The sequence below is a fragment of the Thamnophis elegans genome, chromosome 7, assembly GCF_009769535.1.
Source record: "Thamnophis elegans isolate rThaEle1 chromosome 7, rThaEle1.pri, whole genome shotgun sequence".
In the NCBI taxonomy this organism is placed as follows: domain Eukaryota; kingdom Metazoa; phylum Chordata; class Lepidosauria; order Squamata; family Colubridae; genus Thamnophis; species Thamnophis elegans.
The window spans coordinates 17,030,524-17,055,926 of record NC_045547.1 but is presented as its reverse complement, the minus strand read 5'-3'; the positions used below and the strand labels follow the sequence as shown (position 1 = coordinate 17,055,926).

At 42.6% G+C, this 25,403-nt stretch overlaps 1 protein-coding gene and 1 pseudogene across 1 annotated transcript in view; one reads left to right on the top strand and one right to left on the bottom strand.

Moving 5' to 3' along the window:
- Nucleotides 1–25,403, bottom strand: part of SLC6A13 (solute carrier family 6 member 13) — a 74,136-nt gene that overhangs the window by 8,730 nt on the left and 40,003 nt on the right. Inside the window, exons 6-10 of the mRNA XM_032221377.1 lie at nt 22,305–22,439; nt 14,171–14,274; nt 9,921–10,045; nt 9,291–9,403; nt 7,601–7,738 (exon numbers count right to left, since the gene is read on the bottom strand). Coding sequence (XP_032077268.1) covers nt 7,601–7,738; nt 9,291–9,403; nt 9,921–10,045; nt 14,171–14,274; nt 22,305–22,439 — 615 coding nt within the window. The remainder of the gene's footprint in view (nt 1–7,600; nt 7,739–9,290; nt 9,404–9,920; nt 10,046–14,170; nt 14,275–22,304; nt 22,440–25,403) is intronic.
- On the top strand, nt 10,355–10,455 carry LOC116511923 (annotated as a pseudogene).

Sequence of the window (25,403 nt, the reverse complement as noted above, 5' to 3'; positions counted from 1 at the left end):
ATTAAGGCAGAAGAGGATTTCTAAGAAGAAAACATAGCTAGTGTAAAAAAGAAAATAAAAGCGTACAATGGTTATACTCAGAAGATGGGTTCCTACCAGTTCAGATCGGTAGTAACTTGGCGGTCTGGGTTGCTGGAAACTCGCAGTGACCCAGGCCTGCCGCACCCCCTGAACCGGTTCTCCTACAGCGGCGCAATCTTGATTTTCAGCTCTGTGCATGCACAGAACAACTTTTTTCCAGAAATTTTATGTGTAAATGCACACACACGTGGAGTGCACGTTTGGTGTGCGCACAAGCAAAGTGAGTGCACATGAGCAAAAAAATTTGCACACCGAACCAGCAGTAATGCTGGCAGCAACCCACCTCTGGTTCTACTGCAGAATAGAGGAAATAGTGTAATGGTGATTGATTGTATTATAATAGAATACAATAATTGTTATAGTAATAATAATTAGCGCAGTAATGTTGAAATAATAGCCATAGAATATAGGATGGAGACCAATGGAAAGTACTTGCATATATTTTTCACTTTAACGGGTATATATACACACACACATACACACACACATGTCTTTCGGAGTCTGGAACTTTTCTGCCTCTTCTGAATCTTGGTCAGTCTATCGGTTTCAAAAGAGAACCTGCCCCTTGCTGTGGCACAGCTATTTTATCATCGTGACAAAGCAACTTGAGCAGGGGTGGGCTTCAAAAACTTTAGCAAGAGTTTCTCTGCCAGGTTGCTTGGTGGGCGTGGCCGTGGCGGACATGGCCTAGTTGGCCTCCCGCACCACGGTGGGGGAGGGGGCCTTTTTTCCCTCCCTGATCTCTGGAAGCTTTCCTCAAGCCTCCGGGAGGACGAAAACACCCTCCCCAGGCTCCGGAGGCCAGAAATGGGTCTGTTTCCAACCTTCACGAAGTCCTAGTAGGTCCGTTTTTCGCCCTTCCTGAGCCTCCGTGCGTGCTCTGCACTTACCTGCATCCAAAACGGCCCATGTGGGGACTCCTAGGAGGGGAGGGGCAGGGAGGGCGGGGCCAGCCAGAAATGGGATTTGGGGGTTCTCCGAACTGCACAGAATTTTAGCTGAACTTGAGGCTGGGCTAGCTGAAGGAAAAGCCCTTTTACTCAATTTATTTTTATTTGATTCATTTATTTCTATCCTGCCTTTATTGTTTTTATAAATAACCGGAGGCTATGGGGTCCAAGCTGCTCTCTGAGCTTGGTGGAATTTTTTGCAGATGTTTGATTACCAATTTGACAATGAAACGTCTGCTGGAAAACAATCCATCTCAGAGAGCACCAAGGTTCAACTCTGAGCTGCAAATATTCCCTTCTATCAATAACTCGAGGCAGTGAACACATGCAATACTCCTTCCTTCTCTTACTTTCCTCATCACATCAGTCCTATGGGGTGGGGTGGGCTGGGCTGGGAGAGAAAGCAGCTGGGCCAAAATTCCCCAACCAGCTTTCATGCATAAGGCAGGACTAAAACTCACAGTCTCCTAGTGACTGGCTCAAAGTCACCCAGCCAGCTTTCATGCCTAGGGAGGGTATAGAACACACAGTCGTCTGTTTCTAGCCTGGCACCTTACGCAATAAACCAAACTTGACAATCAAGGGCCAACTCTTTGTGCTACCTCTGGATGTTCACGGTGGAGAGGTGAGATGGCACTGGTGCCATTTTCCAACATGGTGCTGAGATTTGTTCCCTAGAAAAGCTTGGTTGATTTCCTGAAACATATAAACTGAAGTATAACGATACAGGTTCCCCTCACATATGCGTGCTAGTCGGGGGCGGTGCTCATCTCCATTTCAAAGCTGAAGAGCCAGCGCTGTCCAAAGATGTCTCCATGGTCATGTGGGTGGCATGACTAAACGCCGAAGGCACACAGAACGCTATTACCTTCCCACCAAAGGTGGTCCCTATTTCTCTACTTGCATTTGTTACAGTGGTGGGTTGCAGGCTCTGGTACACCCCGGTACGGGTGTACTGGAGCCTGCCTGGAGCACCGAGTACCGTTCAGATATGGTGCTCCGGAGGGTTCACCCACCTGCCCGAGTTCCTTACCTATCCTTTAAGCCTTTGGCGTTTCCGTGCACGCGCATGGCGCCTGCATGACGCTCCGCCGAGCAGCTGGAGCATCGTGGAGGCTTGTGGAAGAGTCGCAGGCAAGTATGATGCATGCACGCATTGTGCACGTCCATGTGGGTGACGCCAGGGCTGTTCCAACTGTAACAGTTGGAACGGAATCTGGAACCCACCACTGATTTGTTACATGCTTTCAAACTGCTAGGTTGGCAGAAGCTGGGACAAGCAACGGGAGCTCACTTCATTACACGGCACTAGGGATTCAAACCACCAAATTACTGACCTTCTGATTGACAAGCTCAGCGTCTTAGCCACTGAGCCACCGCATCCTGAAACTAAAGTATATAAGTTACTAAAGCAATAGTATATCATTGTAAGTTCTTGCAGGGCCTTTTATGGCTATTCAAGTGAACATCCCACATAAGAAGTTAGACTGGTTTGGCTAATTCTTGATACTAATACTTTTTTCACATTCCTCATTGCAAAATTTAATCTTTACAAAGTATATCCCATGGTCAATGCATTTAAATTGATTGTTTCTTAGTATTTGAGTAAGCCTTGCTTTCCTACCTATCCAACTGTGCATTTATTCATTCAATTTGCATACAGTATTGCTCAACAGATGTAATCTCATCAAATTTTAATCTAGTAAAATATGTTACTTTTTTTTGTAGTGTCATAGGATTGAAAAACGAAAATTCAGCAGTGCTGCTGCTTTTTCTCCTGCGTTAAAAATAAGCAGATCTTGATATTTCCTAAGTTGCAAGGGAGACTATATACATTAGTGTTGGTTGGTGGGTGGCTTTCCTGGTTTTGCACCCATTGTGACTGCCACAGATTCTCTGTTCTTCATTTCCTACAGCAAACAAGAAAAGTGTTAAATGACAGAGAACATAATTAAACATCTGTTTAAATGCCCGAGAGACTCTTGGCCCAATCCAGGCTCCAGATGCTACTACAGTGGCATTTAATGGCATATTTTGTCACTCATTCTTCATATAGAGCTGAAGGAAACACTGAGACATTTACAAATAACACAGTTGAAGCTATCTATCTATCTATCTATCTATCTATCTATCTATCTATCTATCTATCTATCTATCTTTCTATTTCTATTTCTATTTCTATTTCTATTTCTATTTCTATTTCTATTTCTATTTCTATTTCTATCTATCTTTCTATCTATCTATCTATCTATCTCTATCTTTCTATCTCTATCTATCTACCTACCTATCTATCAGGGGTTGGTTCTTGCCAGTTCTAGCCTCTTCTATAGAAGAGGTTCCACAAATCTACAGTGCCGTTTAGAACCGGTTCCAGCTCCCTCCCCCCGCCCGTCCACACATCATCAAGATGAAGAGCGAGGAGAGGAATTCTGGGAGTTGAAGTTCACCAGTCTTAAAGCTGTCAAGTTTGAACACTCCTGGGTTTTTTTTTTCTAAAGGGTTAGGGGTGCAAGGGTCTTGTAACTTGACAGCTTTAAGACTTGCGTGCTTCAAATGCCAGAGTTTCTGAGCCAACATTTTGGTTGCTAAGCAAGAGCGTTGTTAACTGAGTTTCACTACATTTTACAAGTTGACCATGCTCACCCAGTCACATGGCTGGCAAGCTACTCCCACAAAGCAGGCCACACCTACAGAAGAGGTTCTAAAAAAATGTGAAACCCACCACTGCTACATACCTACCTACCTACCTACCTACCTACCTACCTATCACACTATCTATCTATCATACTATCGTATCTCACAAATTAAAGGCACAGAGCATGTAAAAGAAAGGAAATGCAGTTAAATCTTGCTTTGGCCAACATTCACCATAGCAGTCCATACTTTTTACCCGTGCAAATCACTCTTGTTCCCATCATTCCAGTACCTTCTTTCCTACTGTCTGTTGTTCTTTTAAATGTCTGACCTCTTTCTTTTTGAAGATACAGTCTTATCAGCTGCATCCAACCAACAGCTGACTTGGTTTTCTCCTCCTCTTGATCTGTAAATTCTTCTTTCATATCTTTGGTTTTTTTTAAAAAAAAAAAAAACCTCAAACATGATCTGCATTTCTTCTTTTCAGCGTACTTCTTTCAAACCGGTCTCTCACTTTTTGCACTCAATTCACAGCCATTCAACACCCATTGATTTTTTTTTAAAAAAAAACCCTATCTTATCTTGTTTCTCCACAGAAATTCACAAACTATATTCCACTGTCATAGCATTTCACATGCATTTTTGTTTTTCTTACACCTAACTCAACTCTCGCTTGCGTACACAATGGTTGGTAAAAATATAAACAGCCATTTTTGCTTTTGCGTTTTTTTGTGTGTGTGTGTGAAACAAACATTCATTCCTCACAAGACAGCAGAGCATTTGACCCACTTGTTTTCTACTAACGTTTGCACATTCTTCTTTCGATCCACTTAGTAAACATCCCATGCAAGGAACACAAGCCCTTTTCCTTTTTCCGGGTTTTCACCATTTAGGTATAATTTGCAACCATTCGCTCCATTTTCTCTGTCAAACATGATGACCTTGGACTTTTGATACATTAATTTTCAAACCCACTCTTCTCATTGTATCAACAATCTAACATTCACTATAAATCATTCCAGTGCTCAGCTAACAGCAGCGGATCATCTGCATATGAATGAACAGCTACGTTCATGTCTCCAATCCTTTCACCTCTTCAGTCACCACCAGAATCCCTTTTGCATTTATTCATAGATGCATTAAGCACTCGGGGGGGGGGGGGGTTGTTTCTCACTCCCAGCTCGATGCTGAACCATTCATTAAGGACACCATTGATTTTCATCTATGCTTAACTTCCATCATATACTATACCATATACTGTAATTTAGATCTTATACCGTATCACATTCAATCCACAGGTCAAGCAAGCACGCCAACAGATGACAACCCTCAGTGACATCACTGTATAGCAATAGCACTTAGACTTAACATAGAGCTAATATATTTAATGTATTGGTTGATCTTGGCTTGTTCAGAAAGCTAAGCAAGGTTCAGTCTTGTTAGGACTGAGATGAAATTCCACCAGAGCTTCAGTAGCGACTAGAATAGCAATAGCACTTAGACTTATATACTGCTTTACAGTGCTTTACACCCCTCTCTAAGTGGTTTACAGAGTCAGCCTATTGCCTCCAACAATCTGGGTCCTCATTTTATCCACCTTGGAAGGATGGAAGGCTGAGTCAACCTGGAGCCTGGTGAGACTCGAACTGCCAAATCGCACCCTGGAAACAGCAAAGGACCGGCCCATGGAGCCTCTGCCAGCAAAAAATGGAGCTCAAGGGGTCATGGGGAGGCCCTTCTGAACTCCATTTTTGCTGGTAGAGTGCTTGGGCCACCACAGGAACCCTCGACACAAGTAACATCAAGCTGGCCATGCCCACTCTCGCCCCCCTAAGTCAAACACAACCCTGATGCAGCCCTCAATGAAATTGAGTTTGACCCCCTTGGGCTATAGTGTGGGTTCCTTAGTTCATTGTTGATACTATGAAATCACGATTGTCCCATATGCAGTATTTTTTTATCATCTTTGTCTCATTCACTCATTCTCTTAGTTTTTCACTGTAAACAATCAAGCCAAAATTAGCTTCTAATGGAAAAGTCAAAGTACCAAGTCACAATTAGCTTTAATTGCTAACCTTCTCTGCGTACATGCCACAACTACTTCCTCATGACATATATCCTCCTAGAGTTGTAACCTTTGTTACATCAATGAAAGGCCTTTGATTCACAAATAATATATTTCCATTAATTGCAACATTCTCAGGATACTCATAATGGGCATGCTTACAACTCTCCCTATTCAAAATGTGATACAGAGTCCAAACTGTTAGAATAACAGTCACCGCATCTGCCATTCATACTTCTCACATATTATGTTCCTTGAATGACCCAAGGAAACCCAAATTCTTATGTATCCCCATCTGTACTACTTAACAGTTTTAAAATAACTCTTTGTTGATATTCAAATCTGTGCTCTTCTTCAGTCTCTTTACTCTACATAAGAACCTGGTTGCCCACTCTCAGGTGTTCTTCATTCTTAACAGCAAAAGACCATTCCATCTTGCTAATTTCAGATCTCCGTGGCGTTTCTTTCATGAGCTTCTGTTTCCCTGCAAACGATGAAACAGAAGCTCACGAAAGAAAAATACAAATAAATACAATAGCAGAGTTGGATGGGACCTTGGAGGCCTTCTAGTCTAACCCCCCTGCCTAGGCAGGAAACCTTATACCATTTCAGACAAATGGCTATCCAACATCTTCTTAAAGACTTCCAGTGTTGGGGCATTCACAACTTCTGGAGACAATTGTTGGCTTTTCTCCAGTTGGTGTGTTTTTAGATGAGTTTTTCCACCATAAAAGACAAAATTAGTATACTGTGCACATTTTGCATAAGCCCAGGTGAAACTCAGTTTTCTCCAAGCATGACTATGTTATTCCTTCCAAGCTGGGATCTCTAATGAAGAGATGATCTTGCATATGGACATCCTGTTGCTTGCATCCCACACACTCAAAGATTTATGTACCATATTGGCACATACAAATTACTTAGAGCATCCAAACATTCACCATTATACAATACTAGTCACAAGTGAAAACTCAGCCAGGCTTCAAATTTGACTTATTTTTTTTATCACCAATTGACATATGATGATCCTCTTTGTTATTTCTATTCTGTCTTTCTTTCATGGTCTTCAAGTTGGAACCCAGGATTTCTGGATATCCTCTCGTTCAACAATTAGCCAGCTACAGACTTTCTTAGTTTTAGCAAGAATGTGCCTTCAGATCACAGATCTGCTGTTTTCAGCATTAATAAATGGCTACAAACTCCTTTTGACCCCGCCATTAAAGAACGCTCTGCTGACTCCTATATTTGAAATGGGGAAAACCAGGGATGGGATTCAGCTGGTTTGGACCAGTTCGGGCAAATTGGATGCTAATTTTACATCTGGTTCGCTGACCAGTAGTTGCAAGGACTGCCTGTCCCCACCCATTCCTCCCCTCCCCGGAGTCTCTGGATGGAGGCTCTGGGAGGGCAAAAAATGGGCCTCCCGGAAGTCCGGAAACCTGCCCGTTTCCAACCTCCGGAGCCTGTGGGAGGCCGTTTTAGCCCCCCTGGAGGCTCGAGGAAAACCTCTGGAGCCTAGGGAAGGTGAAAAACAGGCCTCCCGGAATTTCCGGAAGTCTGGAAATGGGGCCGTTTCCGGCCTCCAGAGAGTCTCTGGAGTCCAGGGGAGGCCATTTTCACCCTTCCGGAGGCTCAAAAGAAGCCTCCAGAGCCTGGGGAGGGTGAAAATTCCGCCTGCCCCGCTATGGTGCAGGAGGCCGAGTAGGCCACACCCACCAAGCAATTGAGCAGAGAACCGATTGCTAAAATGTTTGAATCCCACACCCTGGGAGAAACCCATGTAATCCGAAGGAACCAGTGGAACTGAAGGGAAATAGAATTTTATTAGTGATTATTTATTATTCCTCCCCCCCTCCCCCACTGTCTTTACCTCTGTGATCATGACCAGACCCACAAAGTAGGAGAGGATGGAGATGAGAAGAATTAATGTTTCTCTGCGGTTCTTTTTCCGGAAGATTCCAGGGTACATGTCAACTATAGCGGTGACCAGGCTTTCCACACAGACAAACTAGGGGAAAAGAGAATTGAAGCGGTCTTCAGTTCTTTTCACCACAGATATTTCCACCTTTTAATCCTTGCATATCCTTCGATTCATTGAAAGATTACAAGATATCAATCTTAATCCCATCATTACCACACACCATCCTGAAAGACACTGACTGGAGACAAACAATAATCTTTTCTTTTCTTTTTTTTTTTCACCAAGAAATTGAAGGTAGTCTTTAAATGGGATCATTGCTCACAATATATACTCTCAACTCATTTTTTCCTCTGGTGAATTCAAGCTTCTGCCAACTTCTGTAACATTTAAAAAAGCTGGAAATCATGTCTTATCACCAGCAATTATAAAGTATTAAGCACAATATATATGCAACGAACTGCCAGCCCTGTGCTGTTATTAGTTCATGGTTCTATATTGAAATAATCTCCTTTACTTTTTACTCACTTTTGTCAATATGAGTCAAAATGTTTGAAAGAGATCAGTCTGCTCCACGTTTGATTTTTAAAAAATGAAATCGCTACCAACTGCTTATTTCTGAAATGTCCACTGAGGATGGTTGTTGAACAATACCAATTCAGAAATTACCTTAATTCTACCCATCTCTATTTTTTTTAAAAAAAATCTCAAATCAGTTTCAGAGTTAATCAGTTCAGTGTCACCAGGAGCATCTCTACATTCCTTTAGAACATTTTTTAAAAGCAGCAAAAGAAATATTAATTTTACTGTAGGGAAAATTGTATGGAATTTACCTGGCCAATCACCATGCACATCTTCCACTAGGTGTAGATTTTGTTTGTGAGCAAAACAACCTTTGGATTTTGTGTGAACTAGTTTGAAATTTACTTGCTTTAAAAACAATCTTTACTAAATCCCACATGTTCTGTTTTCGGTCTGAGTTACCCAACTTTGCCATAATCTCCTTACACAATCCTGGAACGTCCATCTTTGCACCAAAACTTCCATCTGAATACTCCCATCTGAACTGGCAAGCGATCAAAATATCACCAAAAAAATAATGAAATAATATCAGACCTAAGAAAGGCATACTGAATTATCCCCTGCCTCCTCCATTTCAGGTAGGTAGGTAGGTAGGTAGGTAGGTAGGTAGGTAGGTAGATAGATAGATAGATAGATAGATAGATAGATAGATAGATAGATAGATGATAGATAGATAGATAGATAGATAGATAGATAGATAGATAGATAGATAGATAGACAGAGAGATAGAGATAGAGATAGAGATAGAGATAGAGATATGGTCATGCTCACCCAGCAACCTGGCAGAGAACAGGTTGCTAAAATTTTTGAATCCCACCCTTGCTGAAATAGTACAGGATCTCTTGAGCAGGGGGCTGGACTAGAAAACCTCCAAGGTCCCTTCCAGCTCTATTCTGATTATGACACGTGTCTTCAACATCTGTTATCCACAAGCCAGTCAACGTGTGACTTTCATGCTCAGGGTCGATGATGGGAATGATAAACTTAACTCCCTGGGGGCGACAGATCAAGAAGGACAGATTAAGTACAAGACTGAGCCTGCCCATTGTAGCATCTTTACCTGACTGTCCAGTCCCAGGAGAACCACCATAACAAAGAAGAAACAAGCCCATAATGGGGAGAAAGGCAGCATGACGACAGCTCGTGGATAAGCAATGAAAGCCAGACCAGGTCCTATGGGAAGAAAATTGTTAATATGTTGAAGCCATATAACCAGCACGAGATGTCATGATCATTAGCTCCCCAACCAACTACAGGTAGTCCTTGACTTACAACAGTCCATTTAGTGACCATTCGGAGTTACAACAGCACTGAGAACAATGACTTATAACCATTTTCCACATTTATGATCATGGAACCATCCCCATGGACAGGTGATTTACATTTGGATGCTTGACATCTGTTTCATATTTATGTCCATCCTGGGGTCATGTGATCACCTTCTGCGACCTTCTGACAAGCAACATCAATGGGGGAGCCAGATTCACTTAACGGCCATGTTACTAATTTCACAACTGCATGGATTCACTTCAGAAATGGAGCAAGAAAAGTCGTAAAATGGGGCAACGCTCACTCAGCAAATTTCTGACTTAGCAACATAAATTCTGGGCTCCGTTGTGGTCATAAGTCGAGGACTACCTGTATTTTTCACCGCGTCCAAGCTAAGTCCCCATGTGCATGAGCTACTCACCTGACTCAGCTACCTCTGAAATAAGCACTCCCTGTTCCTCTGCCATGAAACCCAGAATGGAAAAAATGGCAAAGCCAGCCACAAAACTTGTGCCACTGTTCAAAAAACACAGAGCGATACAATCCCTAGGAGGAGGAGGAGAGGGAGAAATGACATGAGGAAAGAACAATAGTTTGCAAAGACGTCCAACATCATGGTATATAAGATAAGAATGATATATTTGTATGAAAATGTGCACACAGTGTGTCCCGAAGTTGTTAAAACTAGTTGCATGGATTTTAAATTTAAAAAGCCAACACAGTTCTAGGTGGCATAAACAGAGGGATAGAATCAAGATCACATGAAGTGTTGATACCCCTTTATAATGCCTTGGTAAGGCCACATTTGGAGTACTGCATCTAGTTATGGTTGCCACGATGTAAAAAAGATGTTGGGTGCTTGCTTCGGCAGCACATATACTAAAATTGGAACGATACAGAGAAGATTAGCATGGCCCCTGGATGACACGCAAATTCGTGAAGCGTTCCATATTTTTTAAAAATAAATAAATTAATTAAAAAAAACGAAAAATAGTAAAAAAGATGTTGAGACTCTGGAAAGAGTGCAGAGAAGAACAATTATTCCGTGGAACAACTTGCCTCCAGAAGTTGTGAATGCCCCAACACTGGAAGTTTTAAAGAAGATGTTGGATATCCATTTGTCTGAAATGGTATAGGGTTTCTTGCCTAGGCAAGGGGTTGGACTAGAAGACCTCCAAGCTCCCTTCCAACTCTGTTATTCTATTCTAAATCTGAATGTAAATGTAATGATCCTAGGGGAAAATACAGGATTAATTTTCCATGCACCTTAATAGCCTTCCCTAAGAAGGGAAAAGGAAGAGGAAAAGGGAGGGAGGGAAGATGGAAGGAACTAGAGTCTCTAGTTGAGACTCTAGAAAGAGTGCAGAGGAGAGCAACCAAAATGATTAGGGGACTGGAAACTAAAACATATAAAGAATGCTTATAGCAACTGGGCATGGCTAGTCTAGTGAAGAGAAGGACCAGGGGGAGACATGATAGTAGTGTTCCAATATTTGAGGGGCTTCCACAAAGAGGAGGGGGTCAAGTTATTTCCCAAAGCACCTGAAGATCAGACAAAGAATAATGGATGGAAACTGACCAAGGAGAGATTCAACCTAGAAATAAGGAGGAACTTTCTGACAGTGAGAACAATCAACCAATGGAACAGTTTTTGCCTTTGGAAGTTGTGGGAGCTTCATCACTTGAGACTTTCAAGAAGAGACTGGACTGCCATTTGTCAGAAACAGTGTAGGGTTTCCTGCTTGAGCGGGTGTGGGGGGTTGGAATAGATGACCTATAAGGTCCCTCCCAACTCTGTTAATCAGAGACGGAGGGAGGGAGGAAGGAAGGAAGGACCTGTTGCACATAAATTCAATGGCTGAAAAAATTAACCTGTTTGAAAACCTGCTACCAAGTTGATTGTGGACATTTCCTTAATTAAAAGGTTATTAATCAACTGAAAGATAAACATTGCAGCTCTTGTTTACACTGGGAAACTGATTCTACATGACATTTAATACAGCACAATATTATTTATCCTATTGATTAGAATCCATGATGAACGCTCAGAAGCGCATGTCATTCAGCAAAGCTTTTTGCAAATGTAATTGTTTAGGTATGTCCAGGATTTTGCTGCTTCCATAAAACTAAGAAAAGCAGCATCACAATGTCACCATGCAGCCTTCACCCCTTCGTGTAAACACACAGTGCTATGATGCCTATACAAAACAGGCTAGGTTTGCATGGGGATGCCATGACTCTCTGCACTCTGCCCCCCCCCCCTTTCCCTCCTCTGTGGACACTGCTGGCAATTTGTATCTTCCTTTAATCCTTCTTTTTTATTGTTTTCAATTAGTGTGTGGCTAAAGCATTAGTGACGAATAAGATCTTAAATCTTAATTATTCAGATTTGCACAGGGCGGTGCAGAGTTTTAATTGCCCACGATTGCCTATGATTGCAAATTATTGAAACATCATCAAAGGGTAGTGTTTAATTGTATAATAAATGTTTTATTTTTAAATAATGAAATCCTGCTATCCCTCCACGCCCAGCTTGTACTTAAAGCATGGATAATGTTGTTGCCGCAGAAAACAAGGAAAGAGTCGGCTGCAAGGCGGAAACTAATTTATTTGTTTATTTAATTTTATTTAGAAAATTTATATGGACTCCCACTCACCCACAGTCACTTTGGGCAGCTTACAAGCAATAAAAACCCAAATATAAAAGCATAAAAAATAGTAACACAGACACACACACACACCATTGGTAGGTTTCTTTTTTTTTTTACTACTGGTTTGCTTGTGCGGGCGGGCAGGTGGGGGTACAGATGTGCACCGCTTCTGCAAATGTGCAGAAGCATCTGGCCGGGTGGGCGGAGTCTCCTGCCGCCGCCGGTTTGCCCGATCCGGCCCAAAACCAGGAGCAACTCACCTCTGACACAAACTCTTGGTGACAACACACAATCAAAGAAGCCACTTGATGGACTCCATCCCATTCTGGGCTCTCCAGGCCCCTTGGCAGAACCAAGTCTTCAGGGATGTCTATGGATTCTCATTCATCCAGGTCATGGTTGTCCCAAAGGTGCTTTTTTCAAGAGACAACTTGACTTTTGAAGACATTTCACTTTTCATCCAAGAATCTTCTTCAGCTCTGACTGGATGGTGGGGAATGGAAGGGATTTATATTCATTGCAGATAGCTGGTCATTTGATTCCTTTTAGAGAGTCGTTGAGACCACTTGGAGGTTTCTCTGTGCACGTGCTTTGCATGTGTGCATGTACAGTTCAATTAAAATTGTTGTGCGCACACGCAGAATTTACAAACAAGATGGTGGCACCAGCAACGCCAACCGAAGAACTGGTTCAGGGGTGTGGCAGGCAAGGGTCACTGCTGGTTCCAGTGACCCATGCCGCTATACCACTACCACTTCAGCCAAAACCAGGCCGAACCGGTAGGAACCCACATCTGGTCCTCAATGTCACCTGAGTAAATGGGTGTGGAGCCTTCTTGGAACGGCTAAAATGACTGTGTTGTAGAGCTGTGCAGGATGTTTTCTGCCCTGTGTCCCTTTACTTTTCAACAGTTGCCTCTTGAAAAAGCACCGTTCGGACAAGTCTTCAGGACCATATGAAAGAGGTTCAAAGTGGGGCCAATCTAATGCCTGCAGGGGTGATGTTCCAAAGAGAGGGAACCACCATGGAGAAGGTCCTCCTTCTGGGTCCTGCCAGATGTTCTTCCTTAGGAGGCTTCCTTAGGAGATGGGATCTGCAACTTTTCTTGCTTCCCTGTTCTAGTGGTTCAGATGGATGTAACTAATTTACGTGGGTTTAACTAAGCATTAAATGGCCTCTTGAAACTCAGTTGCACTTTGAAAATTCTTATTGGCCAGATACAATTCTTTATTAAATTTAACTATTATGACAAGCCAGTTCTGAAAAAGAGAAATCCTTTAATTGAGGTTGACATTATCTGGATCATCTTAAAGGTAAATATGCAAAATTATTTGTGGGATTGGGGCTGCCTTAACCAATTAAATGAAATAAATTAAGATAAGGATTGCATATTCAACAAGTACATTTCAAGTGAGCAATATCGGATATGAGGTATGTTTTGGGAGGGATCCTAAAGGTTATAGATCAGAGGTGGCATTCAGCCAGTTCTGACAGGTTCTGGAGAAATGGTAGCAGAAATTTTGAGTAGTTCAGAGAACCAGCAAATAGGCTGGCCCCGCCCGTGCTGCCTCCTAGGCCAGCTGATCTTCTTTTGTTACCCTGAACAGGAGAACAGAGCTGGAAAGCAGGTTAGTGGGATGGGGAGGGAATGGGGATTTTGCAGTATCCTTCCCCTGCCACATCCACAAAGCCACACCTGCAAAGCCACACCATGCCCACAAAGCCACACCCATACAACTGGTAGTAAAAAAATTTGAATCCCACCACTGTTATAGATATATTTATTTGTGGCAATTCCATGTTTTCTGTAGCATGTGGTATATTTTGCGGTTTCAAGGGGAAATAGGAAATAACAATACTCAGTTTGAAGAGATGGGAATTGGAAGATCATGACATTTTGAAAGCAAGTAGGAATTATTCAAACCTGCTTCTGCAATGGAGATGAGTTGTATAAAATTGAACAAACAAGGATCAAGCAACGAGGACAAGGGTTATAAATGTTAGAGGCACATTCAGTTACCTGTAACAGTTGTTATGATACTTATTGTAGCTGCCCAAAGCTGTTAGGCACCCCAGGCAAATGGCGTATGAGAAGAAGATCTGAGTGCCTGCATCCATCCATACCTATAAACAAGAGAAACAACAACAAAAGAATAGAATCCATAAGGGTCCATCAGATTTTAAAGGCCCTTTAACGTATGTAGGGATTCAATGATGTCTGCCATTCTGTCTTGGGTGCTCCTGGATAAGGAGGATTGTGTGTGTGTGTGTGTGTGTGTGTGTGCGCGCGCGCGCGTGCACGCGCGTGCGCACGCATGTGTGTGTGTCATAACACTGATTGGAAGAAAGGGTAAAACAAAGGGGAAGAGGAGGAGGAGGAGGAGGAGGAGGAGGAGGAGGAGGAGAAGAAGAAGAAGAAGAACAAGAACAAGAACAAGAAGAACAAGAAGAACAAGAAGAACAAGAAGAACAAGAAGAACAAGAAGAACAAGAAGAACAAGAAGAAGAATTGAGGGGAGGGGAGAATAGGAGGAGGAAGGAGGAAGAGGAAGAGGAAGAAAAAGGGAGAGGGGAGGAGGAGGAGGAGGAGGAGGAGGAGGAGATGATCAAGATCAAGATGGATTCTAGTTCATGTTCAGTGCTGCAGATTTGCCTGTTTCAAGGAGCTTGGGAAGAGACTCCTGAAATAATTGTGTATGGATCTGGAGAAGGCCGTTGAAGAAAGAAGGTGGATGAAAAGATCATCACTGAAGGGGAATAATAGTTGTAGGTCAAGGGTTGAAATGAAGAGTCCTTTGTGCTCCCTGAGGTTGATTCTTCTCTTGCAGATGCTTCCTTACCCAAACTAGGTAACATCATCAGTGGGAAAAGATCATCTACTATCAGTTTAATGAAGACTCTTTGCTAGATATCGATTATGTGTAATAGTTATATTCTTTTTTTAAAAAACAACAACACAGAATTATCAAACCCTTTCCAATATATTATATTGTCAATACAGCAACAATTTGCACACCAAATGCATCCAATAATTTGATTTTATTTATATCAAGTTTATGTCACTTTTCCAAACCAGAATTCTAAGTAATGTTAATTAATATGATAAAAATATCAATAAATTCTAAATTTAATATTTTTAAATAAAACAGCACTATAGGTTATATTGTAATCAAAGCAATCCTACCAGAAGATAATTAAGAGGAGATTCCTGTGTATGCATGGCTAAGAAATAGAGATAAGGAGGAAGACCATAAGATTACCAATATCATAAGCAAAGTTCAAGAAAAAGAATCTCTAATTCTTTATCTAAATTTCATTGCCCTTGTAATCAGCAGGTTATTAGGTCTAAAATCACATGCTCAAGTTAAACTATACTTTCTAAGGAACTATTAATTCTTGCATACTTCCAGACATTCTTCACTGAGATACATCACCTACTGCAACTGAGACTCTACGGTGGGGGAATCGGACTTCCGGTTGGCTCCAGAATTGAATGTGGGGCTTCCAATTAGGACCTTTGTGGTTTCTTGTGTGTTTAAGGTTGCCGACCCCTGATCCAGACCATCAAAATGGGCAAAGAAGAAGCCAGAGAAGTTTTGGAGGATGTTCTAATACCACTATCGAAAATAAATGCATCTTGATGCCCAAAGGATGTTTCAAAAGATACAAGAGAGCATAAAGGTGCATCAGTATATCCAAAGACATTATATAAGACAGGCTCTATTGGAGATATGGAACAAAAAAAAACTATAGGGAATTACCGAACTGGCTCTCTATCCTAGAAGCGGTGGTATATCCAAACCAGGTTTGGCAAACCTTATAAATTGGGGGAAATTGTAACATATAAAGACATGTTAGATGATCACGGGGGATTAAAACCGAGACTGCAACCAAAAGAACAAGGATTGGAATTAGAATGGTGGTCATATTTACAAATTCAGTCATGTTATATGAAAGATATGAGAACATGGGGCATCAATAGGAATTTAACGCCATTAAATAAACTTCTATCGGGGACAGTGGAGAAAATGATCAAAGCAATCTATATATTTTTATTAGAATACAAAATGGAGGAAGAGCATGCTAAAGAAGCGATTGTGGTATGGGCAAAGAACTTGGGGTACAATATCGAATTCGAAAAATGGGAAAAATTGTGGGATACAGACAGGAAACTAACTTTGGCCACATCATACAAAGATGCTTCTTAGATGAAAAATGAAATGAATTCTTCTTCCTCCTCCTCAAGGGGAAAAAAACAATCCACTTGACTTTTGAAAAAGCACCTTAGAACATGGGAAGTGTTAGGATGTACTCCTGGTAATAAATATTATTGGAGAAATTGAGCAACTTCGCCAGTTTTATTTTTTCATTGCAAAAGTCGTTATGCATGTAAAAATGAGGTGTGATTCACCTCCCCTTTGTCTCTTCCCCTCTTTGAGCCCCTGCAGCAGTAATCGTTGTCTTCTTCATTTGAAAGGCAAATCTTAACGGGAGACAAGAAAATCACCTAAATGTTAAAGTCACGGGCGTGAATCTCCCATCAACGCAAGCAAAGAAATGGCAGCCTGGTTTTGCAAATCTAAACTGCTAGTCAGTGGTGGAATTCAAAAGTTTCCCCTACCTGTTCTGTGGGCGTGGCTTGGTGGGCGTGGCTTGATGGTCATGTGACCAGGTGGGCATGGCTGCACAACTGACTCATGCACAATGCGAAAGCAGCTGGACTTCACACAAAATGGCCCTGCAACAAGCAGGAACCGCACTCAGAGCTCAGAAACCAACTATCATACTTTACACACACACAAAAACACAAAAGCTACACAACTGACTCACATGCAATGCAAAAGCAGCTGGACTTCACACAAAATGGCCCCTGCAACAAGCAGGAACCTCACCCAGAGCTCAAAAACCAACTATCACACTTTACACAAAAAACAACAACACAAAAGCTACACAACTGGCTCACACACAATGCAAAAGCAGCTGGACGTCACACAAAATGGCCCATGCAACAAGCAGGAACCTCACCAAAAGCTCAAAAACCAACTATCACACTTTACACAAAAAGAATAACACAAAAGCTATACAACTGACTCACACACAATGCAAAAGCAGCTGGACTTCACACAAAATGGCCCCTGCAACAAGCAGGAACCTCACAGACAACCTGGAACAACTGATTGTCGCACAGCTGGTTGTCAGAACTTTTTTTTTTAACTTTTTAAAATATTTTTGACTACCGGTTCGGGTGAATCTAGCCGAACCGGTAGCATTTCACCCCTGGTGCTCGTCCAGAGATAAACTAAAATGTACTTTTTAGACTGACATCAGGCCTTGAGGTGAAGAGGGATGTAAAACTACACAGTGGGATAACTCTATGGTTCTGCCAAGGGCTTGCTGGATTTTAGGCTAGCTTGAGAGGAGTTTGAAAAGGTTATGAAGGGTTTGGCTGACCTATTTTTCTCTCCCCAGGCCCACATCCCTTTAATCTCCTTTGGAGACACCGTCTCAGCACAAAAGGCTGGTACAGCAGCTCAGCAGGAACCTGGATTTTGACATGGAGCAACTTGTCCTGAGGAGATTAAAAACACAGTTGGGCAAAGAACTTCTAGGAAGACAAGCTGATCACTGTTCCTTTGAAACACTCGCTTTGTCGTCTGTGGTGGCCTCTCGCGGTATATTCCGTGCCTCTAAGCATTGTGAAATGTCTTTTCGTCAGTATTTTTGGTCCTTATATGTAAATGTCTTCTTCATATGAGGAGAGGCAGGGAGGGGAAAAAATCACAAGGATAAACCTTTGAACTCAGTGCTCCTAAATTCTACAAATTGACATGGAGATTGAATCCAAAAGATCCAACTGGCAAAACCGAAAATAGGGATTATTGTTAATTCAATTCAGTGGTGGGATTCAAAAAATTTTACTACTGGTTCTGTAGGCATTGTTTGGTGGACGTGGCTTGGTGGGCATGGCAGGGGGAGGAGACTGTAAAATCTCCATCCCCTCCCCACTCCAGAGGAAGGATACTGCAAAATCCCAATTCCCTCCCCACTACAGGGGAAGGATACTGTAAAATCTTCATCCCCTCCACACTCCAGGAAAAGAATATTGCAAAATCCCCATTCCCTCCCTACTCTAGGGGAAGGATACTGCAAAATCCCCATTCCTTCCCCACTCCAGGGGAAGGATACTGTAAAATCTCAATTCCCACCCCTCTCTGGCGCCAGCCAATGGTGGCATTTGCCATTTTTCCAAACTACTCAAAATTTCCACTACCGATTCTCCAAAGTACTCAAAAATTCTGCTATGGTTCTGTCAGAACCTGCTGGATTTCACCCTTGGTCACCTTGCTGTCGCCATATTACCATGGCCAACTCGCTGCAGCCATCTTGCAGTGGCCAACCCGGCGTGGCCATCTTACCATGGCCAACTGGTCATGGCCAACTCACTGTGGAGCAACTCGCCAGGGGACAATTCCTGATGGGAAAACGCAATAAATGTTATCCACCACTGTTCCTGCTACATTATTTCTATTGACAAAAATGGAAATAACGTAGAAGAAACAGTGGCAGATAACATTTACTGCATTGAGTTATCTTCCGTGAATTGCCCCAGTTGCCCCAGTTGTTCTATGGTAAGTTGGCTGTAGTCAGTTTCCCTGCAGTGAATTGGCCATGGCTAGATAGTCATGCCAGGTTGGGGAAGGATACTGCAAAATCTCCACTCCCTCCCCACTCCAGGGGACGGATACTGTAAAATCTCCATCCACTCCACACTCCAGGGGAAGAATACTGCAAAAATACTCATTCCCTCCCTACTCTAGGGGAAGGATACTGCAAAATCCCCACTTCCTCCGTACTCCAGGGGAAGGATACTGTAAAATCTCAATTCCCTCCCCACTCCAGGGGAAGGGTACTGTAAAATCCTCATTCCCTCCCTACTCCAGGGGAAGGATTCTGTAAAATCCCCATTCCCTCCCCTCTCCAGGAGAAGGTTACTGCAAAATCCCCATTCCCTCCCCACTCCAGGGGAAGGTTAGTACAAAATCCCCATTCCCTCCCTACTCCAGGGGAAGGATACTGCAAAATCTCCATCCACTCCACACTCCAGGGGAAGAATACTGCAAAATGCTCATTCCCTCCCTACTCCAGGGGAAGTATACTGTAAAATCTCCATCTCCTCCGCACTCCAGAGGAAGAAGACTGCAAAATCCCCATTCCCTCCCTACTCTAGGGGAAGGATACTGTAAAATCTCCATTCCCTCCCTACTCCAGGAGAACATTACTGCAAAATCCCCATTTCCTCCCTATCGGCTGGGACTCAGAATGCAAAGAATAGAGGGCGGCAGGGCCAGTCAGAAGTGGTATTTACCGGTTCTCTGAACTACTCAAAATCTCTGCTACTGGTTCTCCGGAACTGGTAGAACCTGCTGAATGCTACCTCTGATTGAGTTGTATTTTGTTTAAGTAATATTCCCTTTTATCCCTTCCTCCCTTTCATAATGCTCATGATGCTCTTACATTTCGTCATCATGGCATTTAGGAATTTTTTGGGAATCCTGTAAATTGAATCCAGTCTGTATTTTGGAGCAAGGGTATCTTTTGGCTCCAAACACTTAGAGAAATGCAGCTACTGACATAGCATGTAAAGGCCATGGATGGTTCTAATTACCCCCCAAATATGTATATCCATATTATAATAGATAAATTTTGCCTTCTCTAATAGTGATGGCTGGAATTCTGGGAAACGCTTCTGGAGGTCACTGAATAGGGAAAAACTCATTGAGATATTTCTTGGGGGGGGGGGGAATTCCAGAACTCAATTCTGTCTAGGAAGTGTAGTACCCTTCCGGACTAGATATGGTCAGAGAGGCTGGGGTTAGGACTTGGTGGGTGGGTGCAGCGGTGTATTAACCATTGAACACATGCTTAGGGCACCAGACCCAATGCGGGCACCACAAAATTGAGAAAGAAAAAAAACCCAATGAAGATTTGTACAGTTTGTACAAAGGAGGGGGGGCACCAAGATTTGTCAGTGCTTAGGGAACCAGTGAGCCTTAATCCGCCACTGGGTGGGTGGCAGAGGTGGGTTCCTACCAGTTTGCACCTCTTCGGTAGAACCGGTTCGTCAAATCTACCGAATCGGTTAGAAGAGGTTCCACCAGTGGACCCAGAAAGCAGGCCACACCTACAGAAGAGATTCCAAAAATTTTTGAAACCTACCACTGGTCCTTGGATATGATTATTCTATACTATCATGCTCATATTTATAAAACTCAGTGCCTCTGTGAAAGGTAAGGATGACTACTGCGTTTGTGGGGCAATCAGAATATTGCGTGTGTTGAAGTTGTTTTAACGCAAACCAAGGATGCCTTTTAAAAAAGCAAGTTTACATCATATTCTTATGCATGCCAGTGCTGTGTGTGAGGTAATTTAAGGCAGTTCTGACAAGTGTCGTCGGCATATTCATATCCAGTCACATGGGCGGCAAGCCACTCCCATCCGGTCACATGGGCGGCAAGCCACTCCCACAAAGGAGGCTACACCCACAGAGTAGGTTCAAACAACTTTTGAAACCCACCAATGGTGGGTGGGCAGGGGTTCATCATGTTTTCTGCCCAAAATAGGACAAAAAATGGTCCCCTCACTTGACTGAAGTGCTTACTGCCCAAAGCTGACCAAGTTATTTTAGCACCTATGGGAAAAATCCTATGGGAAAATACCATTTCCTTGGGAAACATACATACATTGCGTATAGTAATGTCTGTTCCTGTTAGTATCCTCAAAGCAAAACTAGGCAACGGCTTCCTTCTGTCCAAAGAAGGAGAGTAGTTGACCCATAGGAAAGTCACATTAAACATGTTCTAGAGTCCTCTTTGTTTTAGTTAGACTATCACTGCCTAATGTTTTATTTGGAAAATGAATTTTGAAGCTAAGCAAGAGGTGGCAAACATGGTGTCCACTGATAGCAGAATAGCAAAGCGAAGGCAAAAAAAAAAGGAGGAAAGATCCCTCTGGGATTATAATGTATAAACTCAGCAAAGAAACTGTAAGTAGAAAGCAAAGCAGGAAAGTCAGCAGAATTATTGGGATTCCAAAATACTGCAAAGCAAAAGGTTAAAGGCAGAAAAATCAGGGAACAGACTGGAGATTGACAGGACAGGGAAAGAGATGTCTTTGTAACATCAAGGTTTGATAGTAACTCTAACTGACTTTCCACAGAGTTCCAGGCTGCAGCAAGGTTATGGATGCTGCAGGACTCAGCATTTTTCTCTCACTTTAGAATGATGAGCAGAAAGATATAACCAGGAAGAAGAATCAGTCATAGAGATATCTTTCAAATGAAAAATAAGAATGTTTGCATATTTCTAAGGATCCCTTCCTGAGTCCCTTAAGATCTATCTATCTATCTATCTATCTATCTATCTATCTATCTATCTATCTATCTATCTATCTATCTATCTATCTATCTATCTATCTATCTATCTATCATCTATCTATCTATCTATCTATCTATCATCTATCTATCATCTATCTATCTATCTATCTATCTATCTATCTATCTATCATCTATCTATCTATCTATCTATCTATCTATCATCTATCTATCTATCTATCTATCTATCTATCTATCTATCTATCTATCTATCTATCTATCATCTATCATCTATCTATCATCTATCTATCTATCTATCTATCTATCTATCTATCTATCTATCTATCTATCATCTATCTATCTATCTATCTATCTATCTATCTATCTATCTAATTATCTATCTAATTATCTTATCTATCTATCTATCTATCTATCTATCTATCTATCTATCTATCTATCTATCTATCTATCTCACTGAATAGCTTTGGGCTAATTATATTCTCTTAATCCAATCTAGTATAGGAAAGGTGTAGGAAAGATAGAATGAGATCTGTTCTGCTTCAGAGGACCATTGGCTATTAATGCAATGAAATTTGAAATTAATGAAATGGGTTAAGTTGGGTTAGGTTGGGTTGGGTTGCATTGGGTTGAGTTGGGTTGAATTGGGTTGGATTAGGTTAGGTTGAATTGGGTTGGGTTGAGTTGAATTATGTTGGGTTGGGTAAAAGAGAGAAGGAGAATTTTACAAAAGAGCAGAAAGAGACACTCCTTTTTCTTAACTTACCTGAGGATCACTGAGTCGAGTGAGGTCTGGGTAAAGGTAGAAGAGGATCCCTTTAGATGCTCCAGGCAAGGAGACCCCCCTGATCAGCAGAACAATCAGCATGAGGTATGGGAAGGTGGCAGTGAAGTACACGACCTGGTAAAGACCAAAAGACACTCAGTGTAAGTAAATACTGTGCAGAACAACCAGGTTGTCACGGTCCAATGGTGCTTTTGGCAAGCCTATGATGACTTTCCTTAGCCCAATGTACTCCAGTTTTGGGGCAGCCACTGTACAAAATGTTAAGAGCAATGTTGGCTGGATATTCTTGGAATTGTCATCCCCTCCCAATGGGAGGGGATCAGGTTGCGGAACACTATGCAATACCTCCTTACTCTTTCAACTTTGGCTGAGGGATACAGAAGAGTGAAAAGAAGATGAGAGCTGTTTTAGGTGCGTGTCATTCTTGAAATTGGGGATGTCAGTTATCCAGGTCTTAAGTCTAAGCAGTGAATGGCATATATCCCACTTCTTAATTATTATGCCTTATTGTGTAAGGTACTATGTAGTAGATAGAAGTGAAATCACAGCTGAAAATATGACCAGATAGTATAGGAGGCTCCAGTATGTTCTGGAGAGCTCACATCTTGAAGTGCTCTTGCATATCCTGTGCTTCATAACTGGCTAGTGTTGTGGCCTACCAGCAGCCAGCCCAGATTCGGACAGTGAGGAGGTTGGGCAGGAACATGGGCCAGTCCTGGAGTCTGGGGAAGGCTCTAACGAGGGCTCTGCATCAGAGGCAGAGATGGGGCCAGGGCCGGCTGACAGTTATCAGCTGCCTTCGGAATCAGACATCAGTGAGACAGACGAACAGCTGGAGCCTGTTCCCAGTGTGTGCATGCACAGAGTTGCCAGATGAAGGGAACAGCTAAGGAACAAGGGTCGACTTGGAAGTAAGGCCACAGGTGGATGGTGAATGCTCCCCCCCACGGAATAAAAGAGAAGCAAAAAGGGAGGGGAGTTTGCAGGAGACAATGAGTTCATTCCTGCATTCTTGCCAAGTATTGCAGAGTCTGAAAGATATCGGCCTGGCCACTCTCCAAGCCTGATAAAGGTCGGTAATTGTGAACTATCTTGAAAGACTGTGGGCTAGGACTTCGCTGGAGAGGAATTCACTGTAAATTAAATAAAAGGGGTTTATCGGGATGAAGACTCAGCTTCGTGCTGCTGGGGAAGCCTAGGTCAGAACTGGAGACCATGTCACCATTCTGCAGCGTCCTTCTTTGCCTTACCCCAATATCTACCACAGCAGGACTGCAACAGCAATTATAATCAATGGAAAGCAATGCAGTGAATGTCCATACTGAATTCTACTGTATATATTTCTAATTTCACTAATATTTAATTCTGTTTCTCCATTCCTTCCATATAAAGTTTAAAACCAAAGGAGAAGCAGAAGACACGAAATCTCTTCTCGAGATGGGCCCTAGTAATTTTAAACAGGCACTAGGAAGAGATCATGAGTCAGGGCACAAAGGGAGAAATTCAATCTAAACCACTTTTTAAATTCTACCTGCATTCCCCTCCTCCCCATTCCCATTAACTCCAAAAGAACAGAATCAAAAGCTTTGGGCCCATTTGAAGGAAATACCTGCAGACAAATAGCTCATCACTCTGACATGCGCCCAGATTCGGCCTCAAAAATTGGCATGCGATCTTTAGCAGACTTTCCTGCTGGCATATTTGAGCAGCTACTAGCAGCATGCAGTTTCCCCGTTCCAAATATTTTTTTTTTCCCTCTTGTCAATCTCTGCCACATTCAAAAGATCTTGGGCATTTCTCTCCAGCACCGTAGGTGTTCTCTTAATTACAAGCAGCAATTTATTTTCACCAATAACAAATCACATAGGACAAATAGGAACAACGTTAAGGGCACCGACATCTTGAACAGAGCAATGACACTAGTGATCTATGACAGTGATGGCTAACCTTTTTCTAAAGGTGTGCCAAAATTGTGCGTGTGCGTATTATTGAGCGTGTACGGGTGCCAGGGGTGGGTTCCTGCCAGTTCTAACCTCTTCTATAGAAGAGGTTCCACAAATCTACAGTGCCGTTTAGAACTGGTTCCATCTCCCTTCCCCCGCCCGTCCACACATCATCAAGATAAAGAGCAAGAGGAGGAATTCTGGGAGTTGAAGTCCACAAGTCTTAAAGCTGTCAAGTTTGAACATTCCTGGGTTTTTTTTTTCTAAAGGGTTAGGGGTGCGAGGGTCTTGTAACTTGATAGCTTTAAGACGCTTCAAATGCCAGAGTTTCTGAGTTTTTGGTTGCTAAGTAAGAGCATTGTTAAGTGAGTTTCACCACATTTTACATATTGGCCATGTCCACCCAGTCACATGGCTGGCAAGCCACTCCCACCCGGTCACATGGTCAGCAAGCCATTCCCACAAAGCAGGCCACACCTACAGAAGAGGTTCTAAAAAATGTTGAAACCCACCACTGATGGGTGCCCACCCTCCTGCGTATGTGTGCATGATACCCCCATGCCCGCCCATGGAGGGGGGAGTTTTCACCCTCCCCAGACTTCAAGAAAGCCTCCAGAGCCTGGGGAGGGCAAAAAACAGGCCCCAATGGGTCAACCGGAAGTTTGAACTTCTGGTTGACCCATTGGGCCTGTTTTTTGCCCTCCCCAGGGCTCCGGAAGATTTCCTCTAGCCTGGGAAGGACGAAAACAGCCTCCCCCGGCCCTCCAGAAGGCCAAAAACTAGGTGGCCAGCATGTGCATGACGGAGTTGAGGGCTGCTGTGCCAGCAAAAATGGTTCCACCTGCCACCTATAGCACATGTGCCACAGGTTCGCCATCACGGGTCTATGATCTTACTAAAGACTGATTTGATCTGATCTGATCTGATTTGATATGGTGGAGGGCTAGCTGACCACCATCTTATTCTCACATGCAGCCTTTTTTAGGAAGACAGCCAAGCTATTGTAGGAAGTTAGCACCCACCCCTCTCTCCGAAGAATGAAATATCCTAGGAAATATTACAAAGGCAGAATATTATAATTCCCAGGATGAGAAATAGAGAAACATGTTTTTTTTTAGGCATGAGACCTACCCTT